The 16,999-nt window shown below is 50.9% G+C and overlaps 1 protein-coding gene across 1 annotated transcript in view; it reads right to left on the reverse strand.

Annotated features, from left to right (window-relative positions):
- The window catches only part of OTUD4 (OTU deubiquitinase 4), a 577,225-nt gene that overhangs the window by 98,273 nt on the left and 461,953 nt on the right, over window positions 1–16,999 (reverse strand). The window contains exon 18 of the mRNA XM_086962254.1: window positions 8,580–8,840. Within this exon, the coding sequence (XP_086818380.1) occupies window positions 8,580–8,840 (261 nt within the window). The remainder of the gene's footprint in view (window positions 1–8,579; window positions 8,841–16,999) is intronic.

Raw genomic sequence — 16,999 nt, forward strand, 5'->3', positions numbered from 1 at the left:
CCCTTAGAGTCCACAAGAAGCCCTGAATCACAGTCTGTCCTGTTATTTAGCATCTTCAGAGAGTTTGGTCAAGCTGTATACTCTAACTTCTTTGAACATTTAGGGGTCGGAAATCTCCCAGATACTCTACCATGATAAACAGGAATATATTGGCATACTGACCCACACCTAGAATACCCACTCTCCTCTACTGGCTCTCCTTTCCTGCCATAATATGATTCCCCTTCTACAGTGGTCCCAGGTGCCGATAGGCTCAACGTCGGTCGGAATTCTAAGGAGTGGATGGAATGTCCTGAATGGTGGCAACATTTCCCTCACCTCCTACTTTTAGATCTGCTTCTGTGGGAATATTTCATGCGAGGGAACAGTTTCAGAAGATGGAGCCCCAGCTCTGTTCTACTTGTTTGTTTCTTTCTTTGCTTCTGCTCAAAGGTCTTCTATGTTAACTTTAAGTCTTATTCTAAGTCTTATAATTTGAGAAAATGTACAGTATTTCACTGTGTGCGAGGGTGGAAGACATACCACAGACTGCATGAGGGTCTGATATATGCTTTCTTTTAAAACAGGAAGGGAATTTCACAAAAAGAGTTTTCAGTGAAAAATACCCTTCACATATTATAAAGGTTGGATCAAAAGGGCACTTGAAGATTGATGACATTGAATGATTATGAAAAAGCTTGAATGCAAGTAAAATGTAAGGAAAACTGGGTTAACTCAACATGTTCGGCGAGGAGCTCAGCACAAGCTGGAAAAAAACTGGGCCTGTGAGGCAAGAGCATCTGGGACAGTGAAAGTGCTCGCTTCTTAAAGATATAGTACTCTTTTTATGTATTTGACTCTTGGACCGGACAGGCACCATTTCCATGCATGTTTTCCTAGCACTTAGGTAAGGTTGAAAGGTTGTTTAGGATACTTTACACATACCTTCACTTAAGTGCTGCAATGTGGTCTTGAGGCTTGTTAAAATGGGGAGTTTTCGCTCTTAGAAAAGGTAAAAGTGTGCCATCTACATATTCGAATTCACAGTTAGGTGTCTTCTCATTTGTGTAATTGAAAGCGTACCCAGTGTGTGGGTATGGAACATACACCTTTCCACTTTTGCCATAGGTACCCTTGGAGTGCTGGGGCGTGGCCAAGCAGGCTGCAATGGTGGACGTGCATTGTTGAGGCTCTTCAGCGGACGGACGATCCCTCCGCTTCACAGCGTCAGTCCCAGCCACAAATACAATATTCTGTATTCGGAACCCACCGGGTATCCGATGGGGTCGTGCCGCTACTGAAACTGAGCGGGTTCCTAGGTGAAACGGCGCAGTCATGACACAGAGGCGTGGCGACAAGATGGCGGCCACCCGCGCCTCTGACACCCAGGGTCGAGACACACCTAGAGGGAGGCGCGACCCACGGCTCCACTCACGGGCCAGGGGCAACCATGCTGCGAAGGACTGAAACGGCTTCCACACCAGACGGCAGCACTTGGAGGGTGAGACCCCCGCCGTAAGCTCCTGAATGACTAACGGACCCCTGGAATCCCCCGCCAAACTGACCGCAACGCTCGGAGACTGACGGGCGCACCGGACCACACACAGCCTGTCTGAGACGGGAGGGGAAGCCGCGCTGGGAGGTGGCTGCGCGGCGCCACCGCTCCGACCTCTTCTTCTGTGCCTCGGAACACCGGAGCGCCATCAGGGCTGCCTGACTCCAACATGGTGCCCGGAGCAGGTGAAGGCTGAGCCCCCCTGGGACGAGCGAGCCAGGCCGGCGGAAGTGGACACCCGGACAACGGTGAGTGGTGGTAATGGGGTGGTAATGAGGCTGCCTGATGCGGGGCGCGCGACATCCCCCCACCACCAGGGCCCCCTCGGACTACTGCCTGACCCCAAGATGACTGCTTAACGAGCTACTTGGCACCCCGACCGGAGCTTCACCAACCAGCCAGCAAACCCGCCGCCAGCTCCCTGTGCCTTGGAGGAGTCTCACCGGTTTGGACCCACGGGCCTACTTGCTAGCAGAGTCATTGAACAGGGAGGAGGGAGAGGTATAGCACCCAAGTCGGCACTACCCGACAGAGTGACGCTCGTGGTATACACCTCAGAGCGCGAACGAGGGGTGGCAGCCCCCCCTGGATCTTACAGCGGGAGCACGAGCCTCGCCCGGTGGCACAGGCAGGGGACGTGCTTGTCCAGAACGCTCACCAGAGGCTCACTGGAGGCGTGAGAAACCTTGTTCAGCAACCGCCTGAACTCATAACGGATGCACGTTGGGGAAAACCAGAAGCACACAGAGTCCACCATGGTTCCAGAGACAGCACCAGAAAATATGCTGCACCCCAAGACGGGAACTCAGTAAGGCCACAGCCCCGCCGGACCAGTCTATATCGGACAAGCTGGACCGCGTCCTGGCCGCAATTGAACAATCCAGAGTATCTATGTAAGAAAGGCTGGGCACTCTCGCGACGGACATCAGCCTTGTCAAGGACGACCACCGGAAGCTGGCGGTCAAGGTCGGCGAAGGGGGGAAGATCATAGTGGTGAAATCAGTGATGTCCTGACCCGCCCGTCCACAATAGAGGAGAGCATGGTCGATTTGGAAGGGCGTTCAAGGCGCTGCAACATACGAGTCATGGGACTGCCGGAGGGTGTTGAGGGGCAAGACCCAGTGGGCCACATGGAGGCATGGGTGAAATCTTTCACCCCAGAAGCCGACCGGTCAGCGTTCTTTTCCATCGAGCGTGCCACCGAGTTCCAGCTCGCCGGCCCCAACCAGGAGCGCCAACTCGCCCGATGCTAGCCAAATTACTGCATTTCAAAGATCGGGACACAGTGCTCAGAGCCGCAAGACAATCTAGCCCCCTCCGGGTTGAAGACAAACAGGTGATGGTCTTTCCAGACTATGCCCGGGTGGTGCAGCAACAGAGATCGCACTTTTGGAGGTTAAACGACGACTCAGGGCAAATGACATTCAATACTCCCTGCTATTCCCCACCAGACTTCAAATTATTTATAAGGACTCTACATTATTTTTCATGTGTGCGGAGGAGGCAAGGGATTGGGCAGACCTGCACTGTCCGCGCTTACCAAGGCCCGGACCTGAACGTGAGCAGAAATGCAGGGCGCCACGCCCCAAGAAGGGCAGACACAACAGACGTCGTAACAACGGTACCACCAGTGCGCGAAGCCCCAACGGCTCTCCGGATTTGGAACACATAATACAAGAGCGCTGGGAAGTCCTACGAACAGTCTTGACGCTACAGGCCTCGCCACGCTCGAACGACAAGATGGGGCCCCCCCGACTATTCTCCTCCGCGGGGGAGGAAGACAGCGACGAAACATCGTCCAAAGGTGACTCAGTCACCCTGCCACGAGTCACACTCAGACTGCAGATCTTATATGCTAAGGAACGTGCAGCGTCACGACAGGGGGTATGCCTGAACAGTAGTACTCCCTATCTCTAGCAATGCATAAACGCAGCCCCCCCCCTTTTCAAAGGTAGACCGAGATTCCCTACTACACATTTATAGTTCACCTAGGGCACATCTACCGCACTACCCCACACCTCTAAGGGACCAAATGATGCACACTTATCCTACATAGACCCGTACGAAGACCTTCCGCGCATGCACGAACCACCACCCCATGGTTGCTAATTGTTAGTTGACGCACTCCTTTCCTGGAGGGCCAGTTTGGACATACCGCTCGTGGCGATAGGTCCTCTGTATTGGGACAGTTTCCCGACCCCAGTTCTAAGTTCACCTACCCCGAACCCCATGACCTCTCGTTAACCCCCACACGTAGGGCAGGGGCGTGAATCCACCACCTTGCACAGCTTTGCGAGATACACTCATCAGCCAGGGTTGGTAGGCCCCATTCAAGCGGAGACCATGTGCTATCTTGCCACAACATTGCACCTGTCATGGCAAACACAGATGTAAAGTTTTTGACCCTAAATGTGCGAGGGATGCACACAGCCAGAAAACGCTATGCGACCTACACGTACATTAAACGGCAACAGGCACAGATTATATCCCTCCAGGAGGCACATCTCACGGGGGAGGAACTGGGTAGACTCCAGAGAAAATGGCGTGGCATCTTTTGCAACACCATGTACTCCGCCTTCGCAAGAGGCGCGCTAATATGGATGCGGCCCTGAGTTCCCTTCCACGAACTTAGCAGACGAGTGGACCCAGAGGGCCGCTACGCCATGCTGGAGGGGTTAATAGACGGGCAGCCCATCCTTATAGGCAGCATTTACGCCCCGAATATAGATCAAACATTCTGGGGAACACTGATGAACACCTTAGCGGGATTCACACAGTCGCCATGGCGATTGGGAGGGGATTACAATTGCTCCTTAGACTTGGCATTAGATAGGTCCCACCCCCCACCAAACACTTCCCAGCCCACGCGCACACAGTCGCATTCCGAGCCTGGGTGGCCCACTGGTCCCTCACAGACGCTTGGCGACATGTCCACCCGACCTCCAAAATATACTCCTTCCACCCGATACCACACAACTTACGAATCCGCCTAGATTGCTTTTTATGTACACGATCTCTCTTACTGCGCATCGGACACTCATTTCTTGGGCATTGTGGTGTCGGACCACAACACGCATATAGTTTCCCTCGCATGGTGCCCACCCTTACCACAGATCCCTACATGGTGCCTCCCTAAAGACGGCCTTCTAGACGCGGTGTTCAAAAATGAGCAAACCGACACCATCCAACACTACTTTGCGGAAAACAGGGGCACTGCAGCGACTAGATCCCTAGAATGGGATGCTTTTAAAGTAGTCTTAATGGGGGCCTGAAACAGACCTTGGAGAGGGCGGTACACACTGCAGAACAACTAGTAGCGCAGCTATCTAAGGAGGCCGATCAGCGGGAGGTCCCCCCCACACAACTAGCGGAGGCCAAAACTAAGTACGAGGAGGCTTGTGCCGATTAACGGCGCTATAACTTCCGCACCTAAGCTACTAGAGCCCACAATGCCGGTACCCTGCTAGCATGGCTCATACGCCAGGACACGCACGCACAACCAGTTACAGACATACGCAGCGTCACAGGGGAGATTGTCTACGCGCAAGCAGACATTTTAGCGGCCTTTCATGATTATTATGCCATGCTGTACCGAGAACCAACCCCAGACAGGGAGGACCACATCCAACAAATACTACACACGGACGCTATAGCCCAACTCACGGATAAGGACCGCATATCGCTCGATGTCCCGGTAACAGTGGCGGAGATCAAACTCACCATTCGCCGTCTGGCTACAAACAAGGCACCGGGCCATGACTGTTTCCCGCTAGAGCTTTATGCCACATTCTCCCAGCAGCTAGCCCCCCAACTTGACACGGTCTTCCGAGAGGCGTTAGAAGTGGGCCTACTACCCAGTCGATGCGAGCATCCACATTAGTGATGTTCCCCAAACCCGATCGGGACCCTCGGCTCCGCACTTCCTATCGACCAATCACCCTGCTGACCACAGACTGCAAAATCCTAGGGCGAATACTAGCAGATAGACTCGCTGAAATCCTTCCCCGGCTGATCCACCCGGATCAGAGCGGATTCGTCTCCGCGAGAAATAAATCCCAGAATCTGTGCCGTCTGTTCCAGGTCCAGGACGGGGTACGGGATAGGTTCCCACGGGCAGCGTGCCTGGTGCTGGACCTCGAGAAGGCGTTTGACACCCTGGTGTGGCAATATCTCTTCGGGGTGCTACAGAGGGTGGGTGTGGGACCCCACTTTATAGCCTATACTCGGCTACTGTATACTGATATCACTACCAGGGTACAAATGGGCCGCTCAGTTTCCTCTCCCATACAGATTGAGCGTGGGACTCGCCAGGGATGCCCCCTTCCCCCCGTCCTTTTTGGTATCGCTATGGAACTGTTGGCGGCACAGCTGCGAGAAGTGGGCCAACACTGGGGTATCCCATTAGGGGAGCGCATGCACTGAGTCTCCCTTTACGCGGACGACCTTCTCATTTATGTCAAGAGACTTCGCCGCGGACCTTACCACTATCTGGAACACGCTCTCAGACTTCGAGAGGGCGGTGGGATTACGAGTGAACTGGAAGAAATCCTCTCTCTACCCCCTGCACCCAAACACCCCACTCACGGAAATGAGTTTGGGAGAGGCCTCACTGGCATGGACGGGGGACCCCCCACGCTATCTGGGAATCAGACTTTACCATGAACCCCGGGACATCTTGGAGGGCAATCATTACCGAGCCCTCCGGAGCCTTAAGGGTCAGATCAGCTTCTGGAGGTCTCTGCCCCTGGCTCCCATCGGGAGAGTAGCCTTGTCAAAAATGATTATGGTGCTCAGGCTCCTTTACTACTTTGCAAACATCCAGGCAGTCCCGCTGCGACCCTTCTTTCAAGAGTTGAATTCATTACTAATCTCTCTGGTCTGGGGCGGGGCCGTAGCAGAGTCGTCCTGTCGACCTTGCAGCTGCCTCGCGATAAGGGAGGGCTAGGGGCCCAGTCATGTGAAGCCTATTTTTTGGCAGCGCAGCTACAGTGGCTTTCACGTTGGACCGCTCAACGTAACTTGGGAGAAACTGAGACCCAAGTCGGACAGCTGACGGTCCCGGAGCTGACCCGAATTCTACTCCCGGGCACTAGGCCCATCCCGACCCATCCGCAGCTGGTTAAGGTGGCCAGGTCCTGTATAATGCAGATTCACTGCATGTCCAAGGGGACGCCGGTATATTCCCCACTGCTGCCCCTGGCGGGACTCCCAAAAGGTTATGAGTTCTATACCGCGCGAGAACTTCAGGTCTGGACTGATCTACTGCTCACTGAAACGGAGGGCCTGTTTACCGATGGTCAACTGGCCTCGTTTGCGGTACTGACCGAGGAGAGCGGGCTACCGGCCGGCCAATTCCTACTGCATCGACAGCTGGTGGCGGACTGTAGGCGAACATGGGAGCTCTGGGACGGGGAACCTGTGACCCACCCGGTACTGCACACAATACTTCATATGGGGGCGGGCAGACACCATGTCATGTGGATATACAAATCTATCATAGAACTCACACAGGCATCACTATCGAGCTTGCGTTGCGCTGGGAGGAGGATATAGGACGTAACCTTCTTGACAGAGAATGGCTGAAGGCCCTAGAACATCACATAAAAGTGTCCAGCAACCAACGGTTCAAGAATGTTCAATTCAACATATTATACTGCGCCTACCTCACACCGGCACGACTGAAACGCTTCTAACCGAATGCCCCGATGTAATACACCAAATGCCCCATTCATTCACATGTTCTGGACATGCCCCGGACTACAAACCCTCTGAGCGACGGTACACGCTACTATGCGAACAGTCACCGGACTCACAGATCTTCACACATGGGAGGCCTGCGCCTAAGGTATCTTCAAACGGAACAAACGCAAGAAGGTAGAGACCAAATTTGCACTACTGGCTATATTATTAACACAACGCAGCATAGCAATGCACTGGCAAACGACCGAGGGACCCCCAATAGCAGCTTGGTGGGGGGCGGTAAAGAAATGGGCCGCAGCTGAGGAAGATCTCATCCACCTAGAGGAAGCCCGTGGCATCCGTAGGCGCCCTATCTCCTTAGAATGGGCGACACTCCTCCACACTTTTCAACAGACACACTCGGCCGATACAGACTCAGTGCAGGGCCCGCGGGCGACACCAGCCTCGCGCGCCTCCACCCCAGGACGTGCGCACACTCTCCCCGCCCCAAGGCCACCTTCTTGGATTCGTGACAAAGCTCGGCATGGGGCACAGTGTCTGAAATCAGTAAAATAAAGTGGACCGCCAGCACTCTGGATCCTCTTACGTTACGAACCCAAGCCCTCCCACCTCTGCCCCTGTATCTCCCTGGTTTTGAGGCACTCAGTTCAGTTAGAACCTGGATAACCATTTCATGATGCACGTTACAAGGGACATGGGACTAGAGACTGTTGCACGACCCTGGGAACAGTGGTCCTCACACCACTGACCGTATCTTAAATACCCCCTGACATCGCTGGAGGAAGCGGCAAGGAGGCTCCACCTCCATCGCTTACGGAGCCACTGCCTAGATAAGAGCTTCCACGGCCGGTGGTCCTGATACCATAACCCACTGAATGTAACATATAACATATGAGAATGTTTCTGTAGGACATGTCCGAAATGTAAAATCCAATAAAAAGGTTAAAAACGTGGCGTCTTGTAATTTGTGCCTCTTGCGAACCCACGAGACCTCGTCTGACACCTCCCATGCATGTCGCTGCAAAAAGGACCTTCAGGTAATGGAGAGAATGGCACCATAGGATGCAGAGGCAAGCCTCTCATGAAAGTTTAAAAACTCTTGACATATACAGGCTGAAGACCTGCTCAGCATTGAAGAGGAGCCTGGGCCTTCTGGTATTGCAGCAGCCCAAGAAGGGAAAAATCTGGAGGCCAAAACAGAAGCAGAAGATAGGAGCTCCCCTCCCCATAAAACCTGTAAGCTACAAGTTTGCATGCAGGTGTGAAGTCAACCAAGACTTAAAACCGATTAAAAGTAGACACACATTGGACTTTTATTCTGTTTATTTACAGAGTATGGGCTTACCTTTGGGCAGATCATCCCCTCCTTTACAGAGTGAGTAAGATGGTGCACTGGCTCGCTCCCCATTTTCATCGAGTGGAAACCCTGGGTACAGAGGGTCTTGATATGGATTCAGAGTTGGAGGCAAAGGCATTACTGGATGATTAACTGCTTGAAGAGGAACAGGAAGTGGTGTGAACTGCACAGAAGGCCCCTGCTCCTGTGCCATAGCAGGATCCGGCTCTGAAGCTGGAACTGCAGGAACGGTCATTTGTGTCGAAATACCTTAAAAGCAAAAATGAAAGAAAAATAAGGACCAAAAACAGGTAAGTGCTGTTCTAATTATATATGTAAAAACTATAATTTAAGCATCAACTCACTCATCATCCCAGCCCACTTTTGCCCCAAGTAAACAAGTTACTTGAGTAACAGTCTTTTTGGTGGGTATTTTAAATCTCTCCTGGTGCCCAGATGGATTAGGAAATTTGAACTAGTGCCACATAACTGCTAAGTGGCACCAGAGGGCTCGGACCACAGCTCTGGTCCATCGCCAGACATGACAGCACCGAGCCACAAAAGGTGTCCCTCTTTGCCTGGACCTCCGTTGTCGCCGTCATCGGAGGAGACTCTGCTGGCATAAAGACAAAAGAACTGAAGTGCCCAAGCAACTAAAGGAAAATGCTACTTACCAGTATGCATCTGTTCTTGGCATGTAGAGCTGCAGATTCGTACACTATGCATTAGATCGCCACCTGGTGTTGGGCTTGGATGATTGCAGGTCGTTACCTTCTTGGAGAAGTCTTTGTCGTCACGATATAGGTGACTCCTCCCTTGGACAATACTGCGCATGGGCATCGGCTCCATCCTTAGATTGTTTTTCGCCATGATGGGAAATGATGGAGTTAGTAGAAGTGAAAAGAAAAAAAAGGGATGTCCATGCGTGTGCATCTAAATAAGATGAGAACTGGAATGGATACAAGTCCGGGGAGGCGGGAGGGCGTGTACGAATCTGCAGCTCTACATGCCAAGAACAGATGCATATTGGTAAGTAGCATTTTCCGTTCGAGGGATATGAGCTGCAGATCGTACACTATGCATCGATTGTGCAGCAGTGTCTCCCCTAGCGGTGGTCGCTTGTATCCATTGCAGTAGTCTGAAAAAGTGTTCTAAGGACAGCCTGGCTTACTGCAGCTTGCTGCTTGGCTTGCACATCAACACAATAGTGTTTAGTGAAGGTGTGTGGTGTGGACCATGTTGCTGCTTTGCATATGTCCTCTAATGGTATATTTCCTAAGAAAGTCGTAGAGGCTCCTAGTTTGCGAGTGGAGTGTGCTCTAGGAGGAACTGTTAGTGTGTGTTTAGCTTTTTGATAGTATATCTGTATACACTTAACAATCCACCTGGCAATCCCACCTTTAGAGGTAGGGTTGCCTTTGTGTGGAGGAGAGAAAGATACAAACAATTGTTTTGTCTTTTTAAAGGATTTAGTTCTATCTATGTAGTATAGCAGAGCTCTTTTAACATCTAACATGTGTAAGGCCCTTTCTGCTACAGAGTCTGGGTTTTTGGAAAAACACAGGTAACTCTACAGATTGGTTTAGTTGAAAAGGTGAGATAACCTTTGGGAGAAACTTTGGGTTAGACCGGAGAACCATTTTATTAGTATGTATTTGAAAAAATGGTTCTTGTATGGTGAACGCTTGTATTTCACTTACTCTTCTGAGAAAGGTGATGACAACAAGGAAAGCATTTTTCCATGTTAGAAATTGCAGTTCACATTTATGTAGAGGCTCAAAAGGGGGTCCCATGAGTCTCGTAAGGACAAGATTTAGGTTCCATACTGGGGAAGGTGGCAGCCTGGGAGGGATTATTCTTTTTAATCCTTCCATAAATGCTTTGATTGCAGGTACCCTAAAAAGAGACAGGTGTTGCCTGTTTTGTAAATAGGCTGCAATTGCTGCAAGATGTAGGTGTATGGAAGAGTATGCCAAGTTAGACCTTTGTAGATGTAAAAGGTAACAAATGATATTTTGGATGGAAGCATCCAGTGGATCAATGTGATTATGTTTGCAATATATTGCAAATCTTTTTCATTTGGCGGCATAACACGCTCTAGCAGTGGGCTTCCTAGCCTCTTTAATGATATTCATGCAGTCTGGTGGTAGGTTAAGATAACCAAACTCGAAGACTTCAGGAGCCAGATCGCCAAATTCAGTTGGTTCGGGTCTGGGTGTCTGATTTCTCCATGGTTCTGTGTTAACAGCGAGGGTGTGAGCTGTAACTTTTGATGTGGAACCAGAGAAAGATCTAGTAGTGTGGTGACCCACGGCTGGCGTGCCCATGTGGGAGCTACTAGTACGAGCTTGAGAGACTGAGAGACTGTTTGAGCTTGCGCACCACTAGTGGAATGAGGGGAAGAGGCGGAAAAGCGTACGCAAATCTGCCTGACCAGTTCATCCATATTGCATTGCCCTCGGACCGTGGGAACCTGGCGGCGAAGGTTGGGCATTGTTCTCTACCTGAAGTTGAAAAGTTTTGAGTGCTAAGAATATCGCTAGCAGCTCTAGATGGTTGATATATAACAGCTTTTGTTTGGTTATTCCATCGACCTTGAGTAGTATGGTGTAAGAGATGGGCTCCCCATCCTGTGAGGGATGCGTCTGTTCTGAGCACTCTTTGTGGAAAAGGCTCAAGAAACGACCGTCCTCTTGTCAAGTTTTTGGTGATCCACCATTGCAGAAAGCGATGCGTGCGGCTGTCTACCAACACCAGGTCTGTGAGCTGACCTTGAGCCTGATTCCACTGTTGTGCTAGACATTCTTGTAATGAACGCATTTGCAGTCTTGCATGTGGTACTATGAAGATGCAAGATGCCATCATGCCTATTAATCTCATGAACACCCTTGCTTGGAGAGACTGCTTGTGTTGAAAAGTGGAGACTAAGGCTTGAATGCTCTGTATCCTGGCTGGACTGGGATACGCTAGAGCTGTAGATGTGTTTCTGGTAGCTCCTAGATACTGATGCACGTGCGAAGGCTCTAGGTGCGACTTTGTGTAGTTGATCGTAAACCCTAAGTTGTGCAATAGTTGAATTGTCTGCGGAGTGTGTTGTACACATTGGTGGAATGAATTGGCTTTTATGAGCCAATCGTCCAGGTAAGGGAAGACATGTATCTGTTGTCTTCTGAGATGTGCTGCTACTACTGCTTAGCACTTTGTGAACACCCGTGGTGCTGTTGTGACACCAAACGGAAGTACTTTGAACTGATAGTGTTGTCCTTGTTTTACAAACTGTAGGTACTTCCTGCAAGCAGGATGTATTGGGATGTGAAAATAGGTGTCCTTCGGGTCTAGCGTTGAAAGGAAATCGCCTTGTTGCAGTAGTGGGAGCACTTGTTGCAGAGTGATCATATGAAAATGATCTGATTGTATGTAATGGTTGAGGGGCGGAGGTCTAGAATTGGTCTCAGTGTCCCGTCCTTTTTGGGAATTAGAAAATACAGAGAGTAAACCCCTGTCCCTTGTTCCTCTAATGGGCTAGTTGAATAGCATCTTTTTGTAGAAGTGCTAGAACTTCTTGTTGAAGCAGAGTCAGGTGAACTGTAGACCTAGGACGCTGCCTGGGTGGTATGTTTGGGGGGGTTGCTGTAAGTTCTAGGCAGTAGCCATGTTGGATAATCTGTCTCACCCACCTGTCTGTTGTGATGGAGTTCCAGACAGGCAGGAACTGTGTTAATCTGCCCCCCCACAGGAGTGGAATGCTGTTGGGGGAGCAGAGGGAAGTCACTGTTTAGTTGTGGAGGAGGAGCGATTGCTGTTACCGCGACCTCTTCCCTTGTTATTGCCTCTGTATCCTCCTCTAAAATACCCTTTGTTAGAGGATGTTTGTGTTTGTTTGGAGCCTCCTCTATAAAAGGAGCGACGAAAAGAACCTCTAGTCTGTGTGGACTGTAGAGCTCCCATTGACTTTGCAGTGTCGGTCTATTTTTCATTTTCTCCAGTGTAGTGTCTACTTCTGGGCCAAATAATTGGGTTTGGTTAAAAGGCAGGTTCAAAATTATGGTTTGCACCTCTTGTTTGAACCCGGAAATACGCAACCACGCAGGTCTTCTGAGTATGACACTAGTATTTACAGCTCTAGCAGCTGTTTCTGCGACATCTAGTGCACATTTTATTGAGGCATTTGGAATTAATTTGCCTTCTTGTATGAGCTCAGTTGCCTGATCTTTATATTGATCTGGAAGGTGCTGTAGTAGTGTCTCTAATTGGTCGTAATGAGCCCTGTCATAACGTGAGAGAAGGGCTTGTGTATTCGCAATGCACCATATATTTGTAGCTTGTGCAGCTGTTCTTTTACATGACGTATCAATAACTTTGGATTCCTTGTCAGGTGGGGGCGTATCACCAGAAGTCTGTGAATTCGCCCTTTTCCCTGCATTGGACACCACTGAAGAGTCTAGAGGAGGATGTCCTTTAATATAGTTTGGATCAGAGGGTGCAGGCCTATATTTCTTTTCTATTCTTGGATTCAGTACCCTAGCGCGTACAGGATCTTTGAATATTTCTGGAGCGTGCTTAATGACTCCTTTGATCATGGGAAGAATTTGAGTAGATCTGTGTGATGGCTCAAATGTATCCAACAGAAAATCCTCCTTAATGTCATCAGAATGCATTGTAACATTGTGATAGAGAGCAGCTGTGTGTAAGAGGTGATTAAAATCAATGCTGTCCTTTGATGGGTATAACTGTGGATCAGGGACATCAGGCACATTATGTGGTGGAAAAGTATAGATATCCTCATCTAAAGGATATGTATTTGGGTCTGCATGTGGATCCTCCCCACCACCTAAGTCATACTCCTCATCAGTTTGTGGTGAATGTGAGGATGCAGGAGAGGAGACAGGAGAGATTTGAGGTGATATGCAAGGAGGGACAGGAGAGGAAGGAGATACAGGAGAGGGAGGGTGCATAGGGGAAGTTGCACAGTCCATTTTGGCAGGAACCACATGTGGAGGTGGTGTTTCTGCTGGTCTCTTTTTATGAGGTATAGCACCTACATGTCCAGTCTTTGGGTTTATGTAGATCCTCTTTTGTTTAGGATCTTGTGGAGATTGAAGTACTCTCATGGATTTAGCCACTTCAGTATCTTTCTTCATTTTAACAAAAGAATTGTCTACCACCGGTCCAAAAAGGTGTTCCTTGTCAAAGGGTGTGTTTAAAGTACGAGTTACTTACCTTCGGTAACGATGCATCTGGTAGACACGATTCTAGCCGCAGATTCCTTCACGTAGAATTATCCGCAGGCGTGAGACGGGATCCAGAAACTTTTTTTGCCACAGCATCCCTGCACGCCGGGGGCGGGGCGACATCACGCGACTCCGCCCAGGCGTCGTTCGCGTACGTGACATCAGCGAGATCACATAAGACCTGCCCCGGCGCGCCTACGTCAGTTTTCTTCGGAGAACTTTTCCGCACCACAACGCAGAACCACCCGATAAAAACTGTGGAAGCATGGGAACAGTGTGCGAAGAGCAGAAAAACTGGAAAGGAATGGTGACTAACACCACCACCCAGAGTAGAGTCAACACTGCAGAACCCAAAGGCAGGGAAAGAAGAAAGAAAAAGAACAAGTAGAACCCTGCGCAGCCTCCCTGCCAGCACATAGACAGCCTCCCATCCCTGTGCCCTGGAGGCAAAGAACATGCGTAAAAGTCATGGCACACGGAGTAAAACTACCACCTCCATCCTCAGAAAAGAAGGGGACCAGTCCCAAGACAGACAGGGACAACAAACCTCCAAGCCATCCCAACATAGAGGGCAACCACCCACAAGGGACAAGGGCAAGACATGGCCAGATGACCCTTAATCAGAGGATAGCAATGGAAGGGAGGGAGGGTAGGGATAGAAAGCAATCCCTCCCAAACCTGGAGTAGCCAGAGCAGCAGGGCACCGGGCACTGGAACCCCATCCTCCAAAGAACCAAAGGAGGAATGAACCGCCCCCAGACGGAGCCACCCGTCAAGAACACAGAAGGCACTCACAGGAGACACAGCCCTTCACCGGGAGGAGAGTACCGAAGACCAACCCAAGGGACCTCGCAGAATAGGGGAGGAAAGGCGGCCTCGAAGGACTCTGCAGCTAGAATCGCCTCTACCAGATACATCGTTACCGAAGGTAAGTAACTCGTACATCTGATAGAGACTACTAGCCGCAGATTCCTTCACGTAGAATAGATACCCTAGCAATACCCCCTGGGAAAGAGGGTCTGCGAAAGGATCCCACCAGCCTATACATAACAGATGGCCCCACAGGGGACCAAGATCTGTGGACCAGGTAGAACCTCGTCCCTGCCAGGCAATGGGAACCCCCACAAGCAGAAACCCGCCGACCCCTAGAGGATGTAGGAGGGAAAAGAAGGCTGAAGAGGCCCGTACACTCACAGCAGAGGAACCAAGGGCAAGCCGGAGAGGCCGAAGCACCCCACTCCCCCACAAGGCAACATAGCTTCCACCCAATGCTAAGACAGGAAGAGCGGAAGGAGCAGAAAGGACCCAAGGAAACGAGGGAAAAGGCGGCGAACCCACTCCAGATAGAGAGCAACCTGCCAGCCAGAACAGCGCCAACAGTCAAAAGCCGCCAGAAGCAAGAAGAACAGCCCAAGTAGGCGGTGCCTGGCAAGGGAGAACGCAGGATCATCCCAGACCTCAGGACAGGAGCAGGGAGAGGAGGAGATGCCCGGGCACACCACTACGAGTGGCCGCGCACACGACCTCAGGAAGCAAAGCAACCTACATAAACGCCCTGGAGAACAGGCACCCGAAGGCAACCAGAACCCCCCAGCAGAGCACAAGCCATATCACAGCTACCACTACCCCAGATAGGGGATGTTAAGTCCCAAGATATGGGAACCCTCTTCGGAAGAACTTTTGCAGCAGAGGAAAAAACAAAAGAGCCAGGGGGAAAAACACCCCCACGGAAGGCCTGACAAGCAGCCCAAGCAGAGCAGAAGGCCTAATCTCAGGGCCAAGTCTGCACAACAACTCCGGCAAAACACACACACAATCAACAAAAGGGCCGTCCATCAGCCAACAATGCCTAAGTTACAAGGAAGGATGCAAATGGCCAGAAAACACACTCCACAGCCAGAACAACCGGCCTAAGAAGGACTAGGGTCAACCCAACTCAGGAGTCACTGAGGGGGATGGAGGAGGAGGAGGATAAGGACGAGGAGGACGACGGAACCCTGCCAAGAGCCTTTGGATGGCGGATTCAGCCTGGGCAAGGAACAACAGTCTGCAATCAAACAGAAGGTCGATGAGTCGCTCCCGACTGGTCATCGTGAACGGGGAAGAGCGATCCCACGTCATCATTGTCGTCATCATCATAGTCCTGATTTTTTACATTGAGTTCTGAAGGGCTCGACGCAGGACAAAAAGTGTCATCAACATAGGAACCATCTGAAGAGTTCTCCTCTGCAGATGCAAATAATTGAGCTGGGGGACGAGAATCACCCTGAAGAAGACTCAAATCCAGCGGAGCGGGACGTTTGACGATGGAAGCAGTCACCACTGTAAAGGTAGTAGCAGTCGCTAGAGAATAGTGACCCGTCGACGAGCTCGTGGTCGAAACAGCCGTAGAGGAATTTGACAAAGCAGGACCAGGCGTAGACAAGGAAATGGAAGCAGTCGACGGAGCCAGGGTTTTTCCTTTCAATGCAGCTGCCTTCGACAAGGTGTTCTTCACAGTCGACGAGGAGGCAGCCGTCGACATTGAACTGGACGTCGATGAGGCAACCGTCGACGAAGGTGGTACAGTCGACGAAGGTGGGACCGTCAATTAGGATGGTATAGTCGTCAAGTGACGCCTCGACAAAGCCTTCGTTGGCGAGTGCTTCTTAGACAGGGCCATCGACGAGACAGACTTCTTCGCATTCGACGAGATCTTCACAACGGAAGTGATGGGTCTAACCTCACGGAGCGCCGTCGACGAGGCGGACGTCATCGTCGTCGACATAGAACATGTCATCGTCATTGTAGGCCCAGCGTTGACGGATTTCTTTGTCGTCGACGACGCGTCGATGAGGTAGTCGAGGAGCTGGCACTCATTTTAGACAACGAGGGCACAGCTTGGGACTGCGATGCCAGAGAACCAGGTCCCGTAGGCATAGAGGCCGCCAGATCCCGTGGGGAGACAGACTTTGGAACGTCCACAAACTTCTTTATCTTTAGGAAAGGAGAAGGCCTCTCAGTCTCTGACCCACGCTTGAGAGAGGTCTTAGAATGGTAGGAAGACACTCTCCACATCAGACATAGGATTATCCAAAGACTTCAACTTCTGTAGCTACAGGAGGAGACGGGCACCTCTATCTTTCAGAGTCTTAGAAGAAAATGTCCTGCAAAACTTGCAGTTCCTCACCTCATCTTCCGGGTACAGGCAATAAATGC

This window comes from Lissotriton vulgaris, chromosome 3_1, assembly GCF_964263255.1.
Source record: "Lissotriton vulgaris chromosome 3_1, aLisVul1.2, whole genome shotgun sequence".
NCBI lineage: Eukaryota > Metazoa > Chordata > Amphibia > Caudata > Salamandridae > Lissotriton > Lissotriton vulgaris.